General features: G+C 39.9%; 1 protein-coding gene across 1 annotated transcript in view; it reads right to left on the bottom strand.

The window, feature by feature from the left end:
- The window catches only part of LOC124711185 (rabankyrin-5-like), a 431,684-nt gene that overhangs the window by 96,488 nt on the left and 317,756 nt on the right, over positions 1-17,440 (bottom strand). The window contains exons 9-11 of the mRNA XM_047241114.1: positions 14,172-14,364; positions 6,629-6,742; positions 6,323-6,539 (exon numbers count right to left, since the gene is read on the bottom strand). Coding sequence (XP_047097070.1) covers positions 6,323-6,539; positions 6,629-6,742; positions 14,172-14,364 — 524 coding nt within the window. The remainder of the gene's footprint in view (positions 1-6,322; positions 6,540-6,628; positions 6,743-14,171; positions 14,365-17,440) is intronic.

The raw sequence follows: 17,440 nt of genomic DNA, 5'->3' as shown, positions 1-17,440 counted from the left end.
CTTGACCACTCCCTACTTTTCCCATAATATCAGCATTAGATACCATTGTAGTATTCAGAAAAGGACCAAAGGATGAACTGTTACCATTTGTAATATGCAAACAGTGCAATTTACCAGCACAGTATTGGTGTGTGTCCCAAATCGCTTGGTGTAGTGTGCTGGGTACATCACTTGGAAGGAAATTACACCAGCCAGTGCTGAGAAAATGCTGGGCTCAGGCGAGGGGAACTTTATGTTCTCCAAAAACTTAAGGTTATTTTTAAGAATAAGCCAGCATACCCATAGGTTTTTCTTAAAGAGGAATTTCAGAGAGCAGAGTGAATGTTTTAGGATAATTTAGGACAATATGAGTGAATGTTTTAGGATAATTCAGAACAATATGAGTACCATATATGTCAGTAATTAAATGTAAGTATCCAGTATGATTTTAAGTCACAGTTACTGAGTATAAGTCAGGAATATTAGGGACATGTAATCTGGGGATAATGTGACCCTCAGCGAACTAGTTAACAGATACTACTTAGATCGTTTAGATATGTTTAAGCTATGGTACTGTGCCAATGATTTAAAACAAGAATAAGGGATCACAAAGGTAATGTTTTGTTAGATCTTACTGCCTTCACATCATGTGGCATAGCCTCAAAACAGCAAAGCTCTGACATGCAAGACATGGAGGATGCAAGACATTGAGGATGCAAGATGAGTCAATGGTCATGAACTGAACTGCTCCAGGTCCCTCCAGAAGCAATGTTCCTAATAGGGTTAGATCCACCAACAATAGCTGACCAAGCAGAAGAGCTGACATTGGAGGACGTATGTTGATGTTAATAATGTAAGTGGAAGTAAAGAAATTAAAAGGATTTGTATAAGCATGAGGAATTAATAAAGAGTAATAAGAGCAGAAGGTTAGGCAAGTTCTGGATAGATTCCCCAGTTACAATGTCTCGTGAACATAACTAATGCAAGGCTACTGCAGATTTCTTACAGTAGTGAATAAATTTTCCTAATGGCTGAGATATAAAATATTGTACAATAGGAAAGTGCAAACATGCCTCCATGTCCAAGATCACAAATGCACACTCGTGCGGTGACACTTGATAAGATGGTAAGCTGGTTTGAATCCTGGTGGTGGAAAAAAATTTTCCACCATTAGTATTTGACTAGCAAGGGGAGGAGAGGTGGTGGTACATTTCCTCATCATTAGACTTTGTCCCAATGTCCTGGTTTAGATACCAAATGTCTCCACAGTGTCTCATGAAGAGATGGCATTGGACAGTGTTGGTGGTGATTTGTCTGTCGGGTAGGGATGTTAACCTTGGTGGTCCCCTTGGTGCTATTCATGAGGAGTAGGAGATGTGCTGGTGCTGGCTTTCACCACCACTATCCCCATCATCATACACCCCCCACACTTGCCCCACACACACAAAATACATACATGTAAGTATTACAAATATTGTAATGGAGCACGTAGCAAGTAAATGAATTAAGACAGTGCACAAACTGCTGAGTGTATAAATGTAAATATTCTTGTCTTGTGTCTGTATATGTGTGGATGGATATGTGTGTGTGTGTGTGTGTGCGCGCGCGCGCGCGCGCGCGAGCGAGTGTATACCCGTCCTTTTTTCCCCCTAAGGTAAGTCTTTCCGCCCCCGGGATTGGAATGACTCCTTACCCTCTCCCTTAAAACCCACTTCCTTTCGTCCTTCCCTCTTTCCTGATGAGGCAACAGTTTGTTGCAAAAGCTTGAATTTTGTGTGTATGTATGTGTCTGTCTGTGTTTCTATCGACCTGCCAGCGCTTTCGTATGGTAAGTCACATCATCTTTGTTTTTAAATATATAATGTAAATATTCTAGTACTTTTGTTGCAATCAACTTTTAAATAGGAAATGAGGGAAAAATGTAATTAATTGAACGATGCCTGTAGCCACAGTGTCACGTTCTGTGCACTGACCACTGCAGTCAATGATCCATGCTGACATGGCATCCTCAATAGCAAGCTACTTCTGCACTTTGACCTACTTCTGTGAGCAATGACCAAGTCCTCACATGCTTACTACTGTCCAAGAAGCTTCCAGATGATGGTGGAATGTGGAAGTGCTATATTTTCTCCATAGTCAACCTTCTGATAGCAGTATTTATCTCCCTAGGACCAGCCAGTCATCAGACAGTTAGGCTATGTTACGACACCTATCATGTATCAGATGCTGCCATGAGGACAATGACATACCTATGATGCAGCTGCCTACTTTATCTTTGGGCCTTGAACATTTCACTGCAAGCTGACCACCCACACTCTTTATAGTTCTGCACTATGCCACTAACATGGGTCTTCTTCTTCTTCTTCTTTTTTCTACTAGTCACCTTTACATATTACAGGGATTGAACAGAGGTCTTCCCAGCCCTGTACCACTGGAGCCTGTTGTAGCCAGCTGGAGCCATCCAATCTCCAGGGTACTACTATCCTACTATCACTTGGTTGCCTCCACTGGGAAATAACAGAAGACACCGTGGCCGGGATTGCTATGGGGTCAGTTCTCAGTCACGCAAAATGTCCACAAAGCCTGACACAGCACCAGCAGATGCTTGATATGCACTGTCACTAACAAGGACAGCACTGCTAGGGCAGCTGCACTAGGAGACACTTTGGCGGCATATTTGTCACACTTGTCAAGATTGCAGGTATCAACACCCGTGGCCAAGAAGATGAAATGGCTGTAAATAAAAAATAATGAAGGGCATTTGCATCTCCAGTAGTGAATCTCGCACACACACACACACACTCACTCACTCACTCACTCACTCACTCACTCACTCACTCACTCACTCACTCTCTCTCTGAGCCAACTGACTCCCCCTGTTACATTTCAAACACTTATGAAAACTGTAAAGTACCCTTATGGTAGAGATGGCACCATTTATAAATGAAACATCTGAGGCAAAAAGAGTTACATTTTACAAACAAACATGTTTATATGAATCACAAATTAGAAATTTAATAGATATACTGTTAAGATGTTTATGAGTAAATAGAAATTGGAAAGTTTCACTGCAACTAATTATTCTTAGTGTTTTCTTAAACTATGTTGCAGTCAAAACAGTTTTCAAAATAGGATTAATGTTCCAGTTTCACTGTAAGCAAATGTTTTCAGCTTCCCTCTAAATTTATTTGCTTGGACAAGGGTGTGCAGGCTGTTGTAATATCTTAGTATGTCAGCAATTTGTGGGCTACTTAAAGAAATCCTTCCTAGTCACCCAAAATTTTTAATTCCACCGCCCTCTCAGATTCACTGATGACATCTTTAGATAGTTTGAATGAGGTGCTATTTGATTTCAAAGTAGCATAATTTCTTCACTTCATCTGCTATGTAAGCCTCGTTACTGATGTTAGGTTCATTGCTAATCTTATTTCTGCTGCTCTTCATTTCTTTGGACTTTCTTTAGTTTACTTTCAATCCATATTCTGCACTCAGAAGACTGTTCAGCCATTTTGTCAGCTCCTGTAACTCCTCCTCGCTTCCACTGAGGATGGTAATGTCATCAGTGAATCTCATCAGTGAATCTTATCTCTGGTCTTGTTTTGTCCTGAATTTTAATCCTGCTCTTCAACCTGTCTTTTATTTCCATCATTACTTCAATAGAGATAGAGCAACATGGGGGGAAACTGTATCCTTGCCTTATTCCCTTTTCAATCCTAGCACTTCTCTCTTTGTCTTCCATTCTCGTTCTCAATTGGCTCTTGTACATACTGTATATTACCCATCTTTCCCTATGGCTTCTACAAATTTTTCTGAGAATTTCAAATCTCTTGCACTATTTTACATTATCAAAAGCCACTTTTTTTCAGCTAATCCTGTGAAGTAGTTCTTTGTTTTTCTTGCATTTTAGCACATTAATATGAACAGCATCACAGCTGTCTCTCTGGTATCTTCACAGTTTGTAAAAGCATCTAATATAACCTCAGTTCTTTTCTATCATTCTGTATGTCTTTTTGTCAGCAAATTTGATGCATGAGCTATTAATGTCACTGTGCAATAGTTCTTGCATTTATCTACTTTTGGCATATATGGGATTTTGTGAATGATATTCTTCTAGTGGTGTCAGCCCAATCTCATAGATCCTACACACTAACATAAATGGTTGTTTATGTTGCCATTTCATCTAATTATTACATAAACTCTTAATGAATGTGATCTATACCTTCCACCTTAGTAGATCACTGATCTCCCAATACTCTTTCAAACTCTGACTGTAATACTGGATCCTCTGTGCCTTCCCAATTGATGACCAGTTTGATTCTATAATGTCAGTAGAAAGGTCCTCCCCCTTGTAGACACCCTCAGCATACTATTTACACCTATTCACTCTATCATATGTGTTTAACAGTGAAATTTCTTTCACATTCTTAATGTTGATATCCTTGCGTTTAATTTTACCAAAAGTTATTTTGTCTTTTCTGAGCACCAGACCTGTCAACCATTCACATTTTTCCTGCATCCATTTGACTTACTACTGAATTCATTTCTAAGTGACTTATACTATAGTATTCCTTCCTTTTCCAGTACATGTTATATTATCTTCTTTCACCAACCAATTTAATCCTCGAGCAAGTGAGCTGTTCTTCATAACATGAGTGGGTGTGTGGCACACTTTGAACACATGTAAAGAATAGCAGTCTTTATGTTACCAAGGTAAACAAGTATGAGCAAAATCACAGTTTACACCTAGTTTAATTAAACAATGATAGAAAAAACTTACATTATATATGCTAAATCATTATTTAACTAAACAATAATTAAATAAACTTTTCAATATATCACTTTGTTGTTGCATACAAGTTTTAACCCCACACAGTAACGACTCACTCAAAACGTTAAAGAGGGCAGCTCGATCAGATCCGTGCCAGCTGTTTATTTAATTACCAGTTATTTTGTAGATAACTACCTCATTGTGAGATTGTGATGCCAGCTCAGAGGCTGGATCATTTTCTTGCACAGATCATAAACTTTTTCTCATATAGCTCACTTCTTACTTTATACTACTGCTTCTCACATGACAACACAAATTACTACTGCGTTACCTGAAGCAATAATGAAGGAATAGGTGCTGGTTCACAATTTTAAAATAACAAATAGAACAGAATGAGACAATGTTACTTGTGATTGGTGTACTTTATACATGGACATATTCACTCAAGGGTTAAGTATTCCTTCTGTCACCCAAGATTTATTCAAAGTTACCTTTGTTAATCCACATTTATTGATTCAACTTTGGTGATAGCTCTTTCTAGGGACGTCCATTTCTCTTCAATTAACCTGCCTGCTGTGGTATTCATTGTCACCATACCTTCCAAAAATTATCATCATTGCTACTAACTGGCCATAAAGGAGTGGTGGTACAGAGTACAATTGTGAAATTGTAATTACCAAGACTCCAACTACCTTGCCCCCCCCCCCCCCCCCACACACACACACACACACACACACACACACACACACACACACACACACACAGAGAGAGAGAGAGAGAGAGAGAGAGAGAGAGAGAGAGAGAGAGAGACCCCCCCCCCCCCCCCGCCTATCTGCTTTTCAAGGCACTGTGCCTTAAATGATGGAAAATAATTTTTCAAGTGGTCTTGCCCTGTTAGCACACAACTCAAGTAACTTAAAAACTGAAAATAAAGCCAAACCATCATCATGAAGTGTATGGTAGATAGTTAGCAATAACCTATGCATGGATGAGACTATCCATGAGGAATACTTTTAAATAGTGCAATTAAAAGAAATATTTTATCAAAAGAAGTTCATAACGAAGTTCATCTATGCAAATGAGAAAATTGCTTGTGATTTGTTTCATTTAGTGCAATTGTGCTGAAGCTTCACGGATAAAACTAATAGTAAAAAGGAAGCAGTTTTTTCAGTCATTCGAGGTAATGCAGCCGAATAATACTTGAGACATCACAGACTGAAAGAGATACTTTAAGTAGGTGAAGAGAGATTGCTGTTACTAACAATTCCACATCAAGAAGATATTGTGGGGCTGATCGCATACAGTGTCATTGAAAATTGTTTTTTGCCTTGCTTGAAGCAACCACTGATAGAAGACAAACTGCTAAGAGTAAGAAGTGAAAATACTGTTAGGAACTAACTTTTGAATTCCAAGATTTCTAACCTGTAAGTTGAGCAATTTTACATAAATTTTCAAGCTATCTCAATTCAAGTTTTCTCTGCTGTTGAATTACCAGCATGTGTAACATAACAACTATTTTCATCTCTAAGACACATAACATTAATAACTTGAATTCAGAAACTGAAGAAATATTACCTTTGAAGTCTATTATAGATTGAATTGATTCTTCCTGCTGCTCCATTATCGCAATATGCAAGGGAGTCTGTTTGTATGCCATCTCTACTTTATCATCGTTCCCTCCTCCTTCCGTAAGCCTTAATGTCTGCAAGTTGGGATTAGCTCCACAGCGAAGTAACTTGCCAACAAGTTTGCTAAGGCCCCTTGCACATGCAACATGCAGAGGACTCTCACCCTGTAACAATGTGTAGACTGTCAACAAAGTCGCCATCATCGACATAGCATCTATTTGTATCTGGTATAAAATGTAATCTATTGCCTGACCTTTCTGTTGACATGATTGCTGTAGGCTGAATGAGTGCACAGGAATAGTCCAGCTTCTTCTATACCTTCACGAGCCACAAGGTGTAGAAGTGAGTCTGCAGATGATGTGTAGATCTAGGCAAATATGTGAAATATACTACAGTGAAGACAACACGATTTTAAAATTACTTCTGAATTACCTAAGTACTGATTCAATTATGTACAGTTAAAAAAAGAAACAGCTCAATGATCGCTTTTTTGTTTCCAACATCATATCTGACTATGCACCAAAACTCTTCAACTATGAATATGATAAATTTCATTGAAAGAAACACTAACATTCTTCTAATGGGATCTTGAACTTGATGGATATTACTGTGATTAACTTTAATAGCCTGGGAATAGATAATTAGTAGCTCGGTTACCTGTCCACACATACATTACACCTCTACAGCCATCCCAAAACCCCACCTTTGATTTGTTCCTGTCATCACCTAAATGCAATGCGAGATTTGATAAAGTAACAGGAATTTTTGTTTTACTTACAGAATCTTTATTTATTCATCAACATCTACTCTATCCCCTTCAGAGTAATCTCCCTCAGCTATAATACACATGTGCCAGCACTTTTTCCAATTTTGGAAGCTTTTCCAGAACTCACTTTTTGTTATGGTGTTCAGCTCCTCAGTGATTCTGTTTTTATCTCATCAACAGTGGCAAAATTATGTCTATCCATGGTTCTCTTCTGTGTCAAGAATGAAAAGAAGTTGCAGTGGGTTATGTCCAGTGAATATGATGGATGAGGCAACATAATAGTTTTGTATTTTGCCAAAAAAAATCATGAAGCATGGAGGTGTGAGCGGGAGCATTATCATGATGTAATTTTCACTAGTGGTTTTGCTACAATTCTGGTCATTTTCTTTAGATTGCTACATGCGAACAGCATGTAACTCCCAGACAGTATTGCTTATTGACCATACAACCATAAGGTAGGAACTCATGATGCTTTATCCCATTGTAATCAAAGAGAAAAATCTTCACATGTGACAGAATTAGTCAAATTTTCTTTTTGGTCTTGGCTCTTCAGACAGTTTGCATTGAGACAAATGGACCTTAGTTTAGATTTCGTACCTGTATGGCCATGTTTCATCACTTGTTATAATCTTCTTTAGTGGCTCTGGATCACTGTTGATTCCATTCAGCAGTTCCTGAGCGATCTGTATGTGACATCCCGCCACACACCGTCAGGTAGCTTGCGGAGTATGGATGTAGATGTAGATGACATCATTTTTTGTCGAAATTTAATAGTTTCAGAATGAACATTGCTGCAACACGTCTCTTACCCAAAACACCCCCAAAAAATTATTCTGCATGAACCAAAGAATATGCCGACATTATCAGCAATCCCTCTGATGCTGATTAGGCGATGTTCCAGAACCATTTTCTTTTACGTCTTCCACACTCTCATCAGTGACTGATGTGCTAGGGTGTCCAGGGCAGTCGTGGTCTTCAGTGTTTTCTCTACCCTCTTTGAAATGTTTATGCCTCTCATGAACTCTTATCTTGCAGTAATTTTTCCAAAAGCCACAGTCATAATTTCAAATGCAGTGCTGCACCATATTCCATTTTTCAAGGTAAAATTTAATGAAAATTTTTAATACATCTTTTTCGAAAGTAAAAATTTGTCGAGCACTCGAAGACTTGTATAACCTTTTCGACTGTCAACAGTAAATTAAATACAGGGTGTTTCAGAAAGGACTTTACAACTTTAAAAAATCATATAGATATATTGGAAGAAGATATAGAGCTGGTTTTAATGTTATTTTGCAAGGAAACCGATCAAGTTTTTTTTTACCTTAAACTAAAGATGTTGTATGCTGCTTCTGTTGGTTATCCTGCATACATACCATTGCACGCCAATTTCTACCCAAACTCACTGTAGCATCACAAGTGTAACTTGATCAGTGATGCCATAAATTCTTGCTCTAAGTTCAGGTAGCGAAGCCAGCACAGGTGGTACAAACACAATATCCTTGATGAACACCCCCCCCCCCCCCCCCCCCCCCCCCAAAAAAAAAAAAAAAAAAAAAAAAAAAAAAAAAAAAAAAAAAAAAAAAAAAAAAAGAAGGAGAGAGAGAGAGAGAGAGTGGTGTCAGCTCTGGGGAACGTGATTTCCATGCAATTGGTATATCATGGCCAATCCATTGACCTGGAAAGCGGTCACTCAGAAAATGCCAGATGTCAGCCAGGTAGTGGTGTGATGCACCATCTTGCATGAAGTAAACATTTTGTTCTTTGTGATCCTCATCTGACATGATATCAAAAAACATTGTAACATTTCCAGCTACACTATCCCATTGGTGGTTCTCACTTGAGAAAAAGGGGGCCCACACACTTTGTTCTTGCTCAATGCACAAAAAAAAAAAAAAAAAACATTCAGTTTGGGGCTATCATGAACATGTTGCAATGTTTAATGTAAATTTTCACTGCCCCAAATCCTACAGTTGTGTGTGTTAACCTTGCCAGGTTAAATGGAAAGTTGATTTGTCAGAAAAGATGATTTTGTCCAATAAATGTTCATCCTCATGTATTCGATTTAACATGTCCACAAAGAAGTTCTTACGAACAATTTTATCTGTGTCTTTTATTGCTTGTGTGATTGTCAGTCTGTACCGTTTCAAATGGAAATGGTTTCTCAACAGATTTGCAGTTCGCAAGATTCACACCAGGTCAATTTTGTAGGGCTGTTGACAAAATTTGTCTCACTCGCTCAATGTCGTCATCAGATGTACTTAGACGACCTTATGATTTCCCATGTCTTACCGAGCAACCTGTTTCTACAAAACATGTATGCCATTCATAAATTGTAGGCCTGCTACGAGGACCTTTAGCATGCTTGGTATGGAAATTATGCTGAACTGTTGCCACAGAGTTTGATTCATCAAACCAAAACACACAGCTAACAAGCTTGGGTCCAGTGTAGACAGCCATCATTAACGCAACTGCCACTAGCACTCCTTACGGTGCGATTCGGCACTAGTGAACTACATGAGGCAAAACTTGATGTATTTTCCTACAAATTGACACTGCAGTCACCTCTGTAGGTACCACGAATTAAGTTCTATGAATTTTCATAGCTACAAAGTCCTTTTTGAAACACCCTTTTTACATAACAGCTGAAAATGCAAACATGTGTCAGGAACATGTGTACCAACAATATAAAAAAATTGAAAATCTGATTTATAAAGCCTGTGAAATTAAAAAATTCCTATTACTTTTTAATCACACGTTGCACTTATATGCCTAGTTCATAGCGAATAAAAAGTGAACATGAACTATTTTAAGTGTATGCTGTTACAAGTCAAATTTTATTGGAGAAATTGTTATTATTTCACCCAGCATTTCTACTCTAGAATCTCATGTGGCAACTTTATGTAAAATAAGGAAATTTGTGCAAAAATCCACGACTGGGAAAACAATAAGCAATTCTCATTTCATACAATACCAATGCTGTCAAACTTCAAAGATTCCCCAAAGTAATACAGAAAATGTTTCAAAAACAATTTCTTGTTAGTATTTTTATTTTTATGAATACACCATGGGCACCTCAGTATTGTTTGAAAGTAGAGTTTGTTGTATTTCCTAAAAAAACATTTTCTAATGTTTGGAGACATTTCAGTATCATTGTAGGAATGTGAAGTTAATAATACACTAGCAAACTCCTGGAGCAAAGGCCCCACTTGAGAAATTTCATTTACAAATTATCCAGATTGAAACCATATATGGACATAATCACAGGCTGCCAAAAGAAAGGACAGACTGTCATTGGTAGTAACTTCAGTTTCTTGTATAGACTCCTCTGTCAACAATGTAGTGCTGCAATTAGGCAGAGAAATGATCTTGGAGGTGTGGGATGTCTTATTGCAAGAAAGTATTCTTCTACAAGTTTTCGAAATTTATGAAGGGTGTTTAGTGTTGATGGACATCAGATTAGACATCATCCCATCATATCACATGTCTGGTCAATAATGAACAGTTCTCACTATCATGTTGGCCAGATAACCAGACGCATGTCTTTGAGAGAGCAGTGATTAGTGTCAGAACTGTGTCAATGAGCATCAACTGCAAGTGCAATACAAATAGCAACAGATGGGATGACTGATGTTCCGCATGTACACTGGGATGTTCAGTGTTGCCTAAAATGATCTGATCTTTATGTTCTGTGCAGGGTGTAGTATCCTACATCATGAGGCTCCTTGTTGGACCAATATATTGCTGTCCAACACACTCCTAGTTGTGATGGTACTTGCAAACAGCCATATGAAGGCAGAATTTTCTTTTCACGACTGAACATCATGTTGCTCCACCTGAAGCAAAGCAAGCACTCTATCGTTCATGAGATACAGAGGTGAGTGAGTGTGCTGGGACTTACCCCAGTTCACTGCCAGTAGCGCCAAGTCACATGAACGCGTCCACGCATAGCGCTCAAGTATTGAACCACAATTAAGTATAAAATTAAAAGTCAAAATTTATGTTTAAAGCTTTTTTAAAATATATTTCGGTATAGTAATGTTTCAAATATCAAGTCTTTATGTACCTAGACTTGACAGTTTCCGAAAAATGCTGTTTTAAGAGGAAAATGGAAAGTGCTAAATAATACAGCTAGAAAGCCAGAATATGCCTTTAGAGCTCGTAAATAAGTGGTGCAAGTTTCAAACAAAAGAGCGATAATTACGACCGGAATCCATGTTTTTAGAAAAACTGGAGGGTGCTAAATAATGGACTTACAAATGTAAAAATTTTGTTTATGCTTCAGTTCACCCTAAAAATAATAACTGAGACACACATTAAGCTTACTCTTATAGTTTTTGAGTAATAAGTGAAAACAAATTTTGTAGCTAAAATATACCAAATTGTAGTAGATTAAGTACCTGTAATTTTAATGATAGAAAATGTGGTTAAAGCAGCTGATAAAACATACCAAATAATAGAGCAAATATCATTCAAAACAAGTTTTAGTAAAGGTATGGTACAGAGGTAACGATCTACCGTTAGTTCCACTATAAAAATTCTAAAGGGCAAATTTTTTATTCAAGCGAGCTGAAACTTTTTATGTGCTTTCAAACAACTTACCTGAATACAAATACAAATTAAGAAGATTCTAAATTAATTCATAACTATGTTATTAAAGATTATGTGCCCGAGAAAGCAGTCATCCTGAGGCTGCTGCCGTGTGTCAGGCAGTAGACAACAGATGTTTGCCTTGAGATGACTGGGTGTTTGTGCTGTCTTCATCATTTCATCATCATTCATCCAAGTGGCGAGAACGGACTGAGCAAAGGTTGGGAATTTGTACAGGCGCTGATAACCACGCAGTTGAGCGCCCCACAAACCAAACATCATCATCATCATCATCATCATCATCATCATAATCATAATCACCACCACCACCACCACCACCACCACCACCACATAAGATGCCTCGGCTGTCCGCTGCGGCACCTATATAAATACAGCCCGAGAGGCAGTAGGAAGGTTCACTTTGCACTCAGCCACTGTAAGATCCATGTCTGTTAAATGTCAGATCCCCGCTCTGCCTCAGATGGACGTCAGAGCCAGACTGTGACAAATCGCATATTTGCGGTAAAAATGGATAATGAACTCGCGAGGACGGTACACCATCCTGGATTGCTTAAAATTCACCAAAGTAACTGTTAGTGTGCTGTCCATGATAATTAAACTCAATGGGCAAGTGGTGACTATTATTTCCACTCTTATGGCGAACATTAATTTTGAACTGTATGTTGCACACTCATTTGAGAATTAGTCAGGGCAAAAGACAGTCTGGTAGGAACGTACCATAGAGGTTGCCTCTGAACTGCTAGTTGTGCTATTTATGATAGAAAGATTTACTGTCTATTGAACATAGTGAATTTCAAAGTAGTGTATGTGATAAACTTTACTCAATATACGTATTAACTAGAACTTTATACTTTCATTTAAAATCATAGTCCTGATCCTGCTAAGTAGAAGGACAATAGAAACTTTTCTTTCAATGGGCTGCACCAGAATGTGGCCATGCAGACTAGAAACTAAGGGCAGTAGGTTTCCCTTCGCTTTCTGGGTGACCATAAGACTAGTTGCCAGGCTCGCGTGAATAAGACGGTGTAGTACAACTACCAACATTACAGATGACGGACTATAACATTATAATTATTAACCTGCCGTCCCACACATTCACCCTCCTGCTGTTTTTACAGTAAATTGGATGGCAGTGACGAGCTAAGGTAGGCTTGCTCATTAGCAAATATTCTTCATGGTTTTAAATCATACTCTGGGTACAACAACTCATTTCTGTTTTATCTGGTAACTGATCAGTAATGGCTGTTTATGCAATGTGGCAACACAAGCTGCTGTCCTCTGGTACTAGGACATCAATAATCTGCATCTTTCATGACTTCCAGAACTGATACACAGCTGACACTTAGAATCCAAAATATTGGGAATTTTCCTGAAAAGAACAATGAAGCCTCCCACAGGTTCACAAAAGAGTTCCATAGAAATTACATCTTCATTAAATATCGAGCTTGTTGACACCATCCCAGCCAAGGAGACAAGAGTGCAAGGCTCAAAACAACAAAATGCTGATTCAAAAAGTCAGTTGTTACGGACTCACCATTATCACATTCATTTCATGATTTGGATACCATTATCAGAATGGCACTTAGTATCATTGTCTTTACTGCCACTTATAAGTGGCTTGTTCAGACAGTGCTTGATCAGTAAAAATAGAGGTTCCAGTACTGTGACCTTCCATAGAGCTTTTTTAAGTTTAGACTTCTTAAAACGTTTATGGCTTTCCTGAGCATTTTAAAAGTGGGAATACAAAATCTGTTTTACACAGCTTCAAGCACAGCAAAAGTTCAATCACATCACATCTCAAAATCTGTTGCTCTGATTTCATCATCGGAGGTACCGCTGTGGCGTACTGGTGCTTACTGTAGCAAATCAAACACTGGGCACAAATATGATGTTTGTGCATAACATATACATTTGAAACATATATTTTTCATTTCACACTAGCATGCTACATGATTTTTGTTAGTAGAGGCCTTTGCTAGAACTGTTTATCTGACATGGAAATCTCTTCAGGTTTGCTGCTGGATCCCAAAATCAATTCAGTTCAATATTTCAGTGATCCAACTGTTTGCCATCTTATCTGACTACATGTTTCTAGTAGAAGACGAATAACAAATATTAATATTAATCATTCCAGCTTTGCTGAAAAGCCAACTGTAGAAACTGGAAAGTCAAAGCTGATTTCCATAACAAAGGATCAGTAACAATCTACCTAACCAATTTCGAGGAAGCTCATTTTAAATGCAATGATTGAAATTTCTTGCATGAAACCAATGAAAATATGTGTGAAATACAATTGTGAAAAGTGGCACTTCTTTAAAGACTATACTGCCTCAACTGCAAGCACAGAAAAAAAAGGGTATAACGAATTTACTTGTACCATAAATTTGTACCACGATAAGCAGGCATTAATGAATTTACTTACTGGATTTGGTGAAGCTCCTGCATTAATAAGTCTAGCAGCAAAACTCTTGTCATTGTATGGAGGTCCAACAAGCAGTGCAAACCACAATGGGGTGTGCCCTTCCTCAGTGCGCAGATTGAGATCTGTGTCAGACTCCAGAAGAAGTGAGAACATAGGTTCATTGCACGCCATGACACTTAAATGTACTGCAGTGCTGCAACAAAATGTCAGTCTACAGCATGCAGACAGCAATGGATACAAAATAATAAATTTTAAAGCAGATACAAGTTGCTGCACACACACAGTGTCTTTGCATTTCTGCTTTTAACTTCCCACAAAAGACAAAGGAATATAAACTGCACATTAACAAAGACTAAGATACGCACATTTATAAGAGCAAAAACAACAGCCCAAAAATACCGCATCTGCTGATATATATCCAATAATGAAATAGAGTAAGGGAGATGGTACGGCATGGAGGGGGGGAGGGAGGGGGAGGGGGGAGAGAGAGGGGGGAGGGGTGAGAGAGAGGGGGGAGAGAGAGAGAGGGGGGACAGAGGGGGAGAGAGGGAGAGGGGGAGGGGGAGAGAGAGGGGGGGAGGGGAGAGAGAGGGGGGGGAGGGGAGAGAGAGGGGGGGAGGGGAGAGAGAGAGGGGGAGGGGAGAGAGAGAGGGGGAGGGAGAGAGAGAGGGGGAGGGGAGAGAGAGGGGGGAGGGGAGAGAGAGGGGGGAGGGGGGGAGAGAGGGGGGAGGGGGGGAGAGAGGGGGGAGGGGGGAGAGAGGGGGAGGGGGAGAGAGGGGGAGGGGAGAGGGGGGGAGAGAGAGGAGAGAGAGGGGGGAGAGAGAGGGGGGAGAGAGAGGGGGAGAGAGGGGGAGAGAGGGGGGAGAGAGAGGGGAGAGAGGGGGGGAGAGAGAGAGGGGGAGAGAGAGAAGGGGGAGAGAGAGAGGGGGGAGAGAGGGGGGGGAGAGAGAGGGGGGGGGAGAGAGAGGGGGGGAGAGAGAGGGGGGAGAGAGGGGGGGGGAGAGAGGGGGGGAGAGAGAGAGAGGGGGGAGAGAGAGAGGGGGGGGAGAGGGGGGAGAGAGAGGGAGAGGGGGAGAGAGAGAGGGGGAGAGAGAGAGGGGGGAGAGAGAGAGGGGGGAGAGAGAGAGGGGGGTGAGAGAGGGGGGAGAGAGAGGGGGGAGAGAGAGGGGGGGAGAGAGGGGGGGAGAGAGAGGGGGGAGAGAGGGGGGAGGGAGAGGGGGGGAGAGAGAGAGGGGGGAGAGAGAGAGGGGGAGAGAGAGAGGGGGGGAGAGAGAGAGAGGGGGGAGAGAGAGAGGGGGGGACAGAGAGAGGGGGAGAGAGAGAGAGAGAGATGAGAGAGAGAGAGAGAGAGGGGGGAGAGAGAGAGGGGGAGAGAGAGAGGGGGAGAGAGAGAGGGGGAGAGAGAGAGGGGGGGGGGGAGAGAGAGAGGGGGGGGGAGAGAGAGAGGGGGGGGGAGAGAGGGGGAGCTACTGATGAATTTCTACTTAAAAACTGGTAGCCAGTAAAGCAGAAAATGTAGTTGCATGAATGAGACTAAGAATAATAGTGTTTTCAGATTTCATTATGTTAACACTAATCATGGATGGATATCCTGTAAATTGATTCATTTCACATCATTTTGATAAAAAAAATCATACAGATAATCTATGGAACATTCAAATAACTAACTAATTAACTATTTTACACAAAATGGTTTTATCGCTCATTTTCATCACATTTTCTCTCGCTAGAATCACTGTTATATTGTACAGAAAATTGTCTAACATCACTAGTGCTTTACTCAGCCCTCCACAGTAAAAAGTATTGCCCCTGTTAGCTAACAGTCAAGTGATGCACAAGGAGATTTAAGGAAATCTATAAAATGCGAACTTGTGTAAAGATCAGCGATTTGAGGAGAGAAAGCAAGTTTTAAATCTTGAAAGTCCTTAACAAAATGTGTATTATTTCAAAAGACCAGTTGCTCCGTTTCTGTAATTACAAAATTTTGTTGTGGCCATTCATATTTTGTTAGTGCTCTCTAGTCTAATTTTGGAAGCGCGTTTTTTTTTTGCATGTGACCTTCCACAATCTTTTTGGATGTCCTGCACATGAATTCCTCAATGGTACGGATGTATCCTTGAAAAATTGAAAACTCTGAAGCAGAAAACTCATGATCCAACAAGCAGTTTGTGTAATAAAGGTGTACCTAGGACAGCATACTGCACACTTGTATAAACTGAATTTGACTGAAGTCCACAAGGTCACACATTTCTCCATTGTAACAATTCACTATCTTTGTTCTTGTCCAGTTGGTGAGGGGAGCTTTTATGAGACAGGAGCATTAATCTAATACACACACTCCCAACAATAGTTTTCTGTTGTCATACGATTACTTTATTGATCGCTACTCCATCAAAGATCTGGCAGTGCTAATCCACCTCCCAAATAGGATGTTTGACTCGTACAATGAAGTCCAGAAAGTAAAATCAACAATATTATGAAATGGATAGATTGCTACTCATTGTAAAGATACCACACTGACTTTGCAGACAGGTACAACAAAAAGCTGTTACACATTGAGCTTTTAGCCGAAGCTTTCTTCAAAAAGAAAACAGACTCACATTCACATAAGCAGGCACATCTCACACACAGATGACCGCAGTCTCCAGCAGTTCCAGCCGGAGAAGACTTTGGCCAAAAGTTCAAGTTGTGCCTATCTGCAACTCAACATGTCATCTTTATGGTGAGTAACAATCTATTCTTTTCATCACATTTGATTTATACAATTTTTTCAGCTGAAGCTGGCTTAACCCTGTCAGGGCTATGGGCATATATGTATGCCCAGCAGATACAGCACAAAGACAGCTACAGGTGTACAAGTACGCCTGGCAGGTAGAACAGCCAGACATCTAGAGGCATTTATTTACACCTAGAAGGCACGAGGACCTGATGGTTGGGCACGGGAGCGAGTACACGTGCACCACAGAATGGGGACTCACTACTGTCAACATTACTGCCAACACCATCATTCACTACCATTATTTTTTATGTCAGAAAGTGCTACAGCTTTCACCTGCTTACGATTCCTTTCTGCTTACAAGTTGAACAAATAGATACAATTTTATCTCCTAATGAACACATGACATTTGACACAAACATACGTAATCTGAATGGGATGAATTATACTAATGAATGGAAGAATCAGATGTTACAAAAGACAAACAGTGTAGCAGAACAGCTGCAGTCTCTCAGCAACTGTTGCTGCCGCACTGAACAGAAAATGGTACACA

Source organism: Schistocerca piceifrons, chromosome 8 (genome assembly GCF_021461385.2).
Source record: "Schistocerca piceifrons isolate TAMUIC-IGC-003096 chromosome 8, iqSchPice1.1, whole genome shotgun sequence".
In the NCBI taxonomy this organism is placed as follows: Eukaryota; Metazoa; Arthropoda; class Insecta; order Orthoptera; family Acrididae; genus Schistocerca; species Schistocerca piceifrons.
The sequence above is the reverse complement of the archived record's forward strand: the minus strand, read 5'-3'. Positions and strand labels throughout refer to the sequence as shown.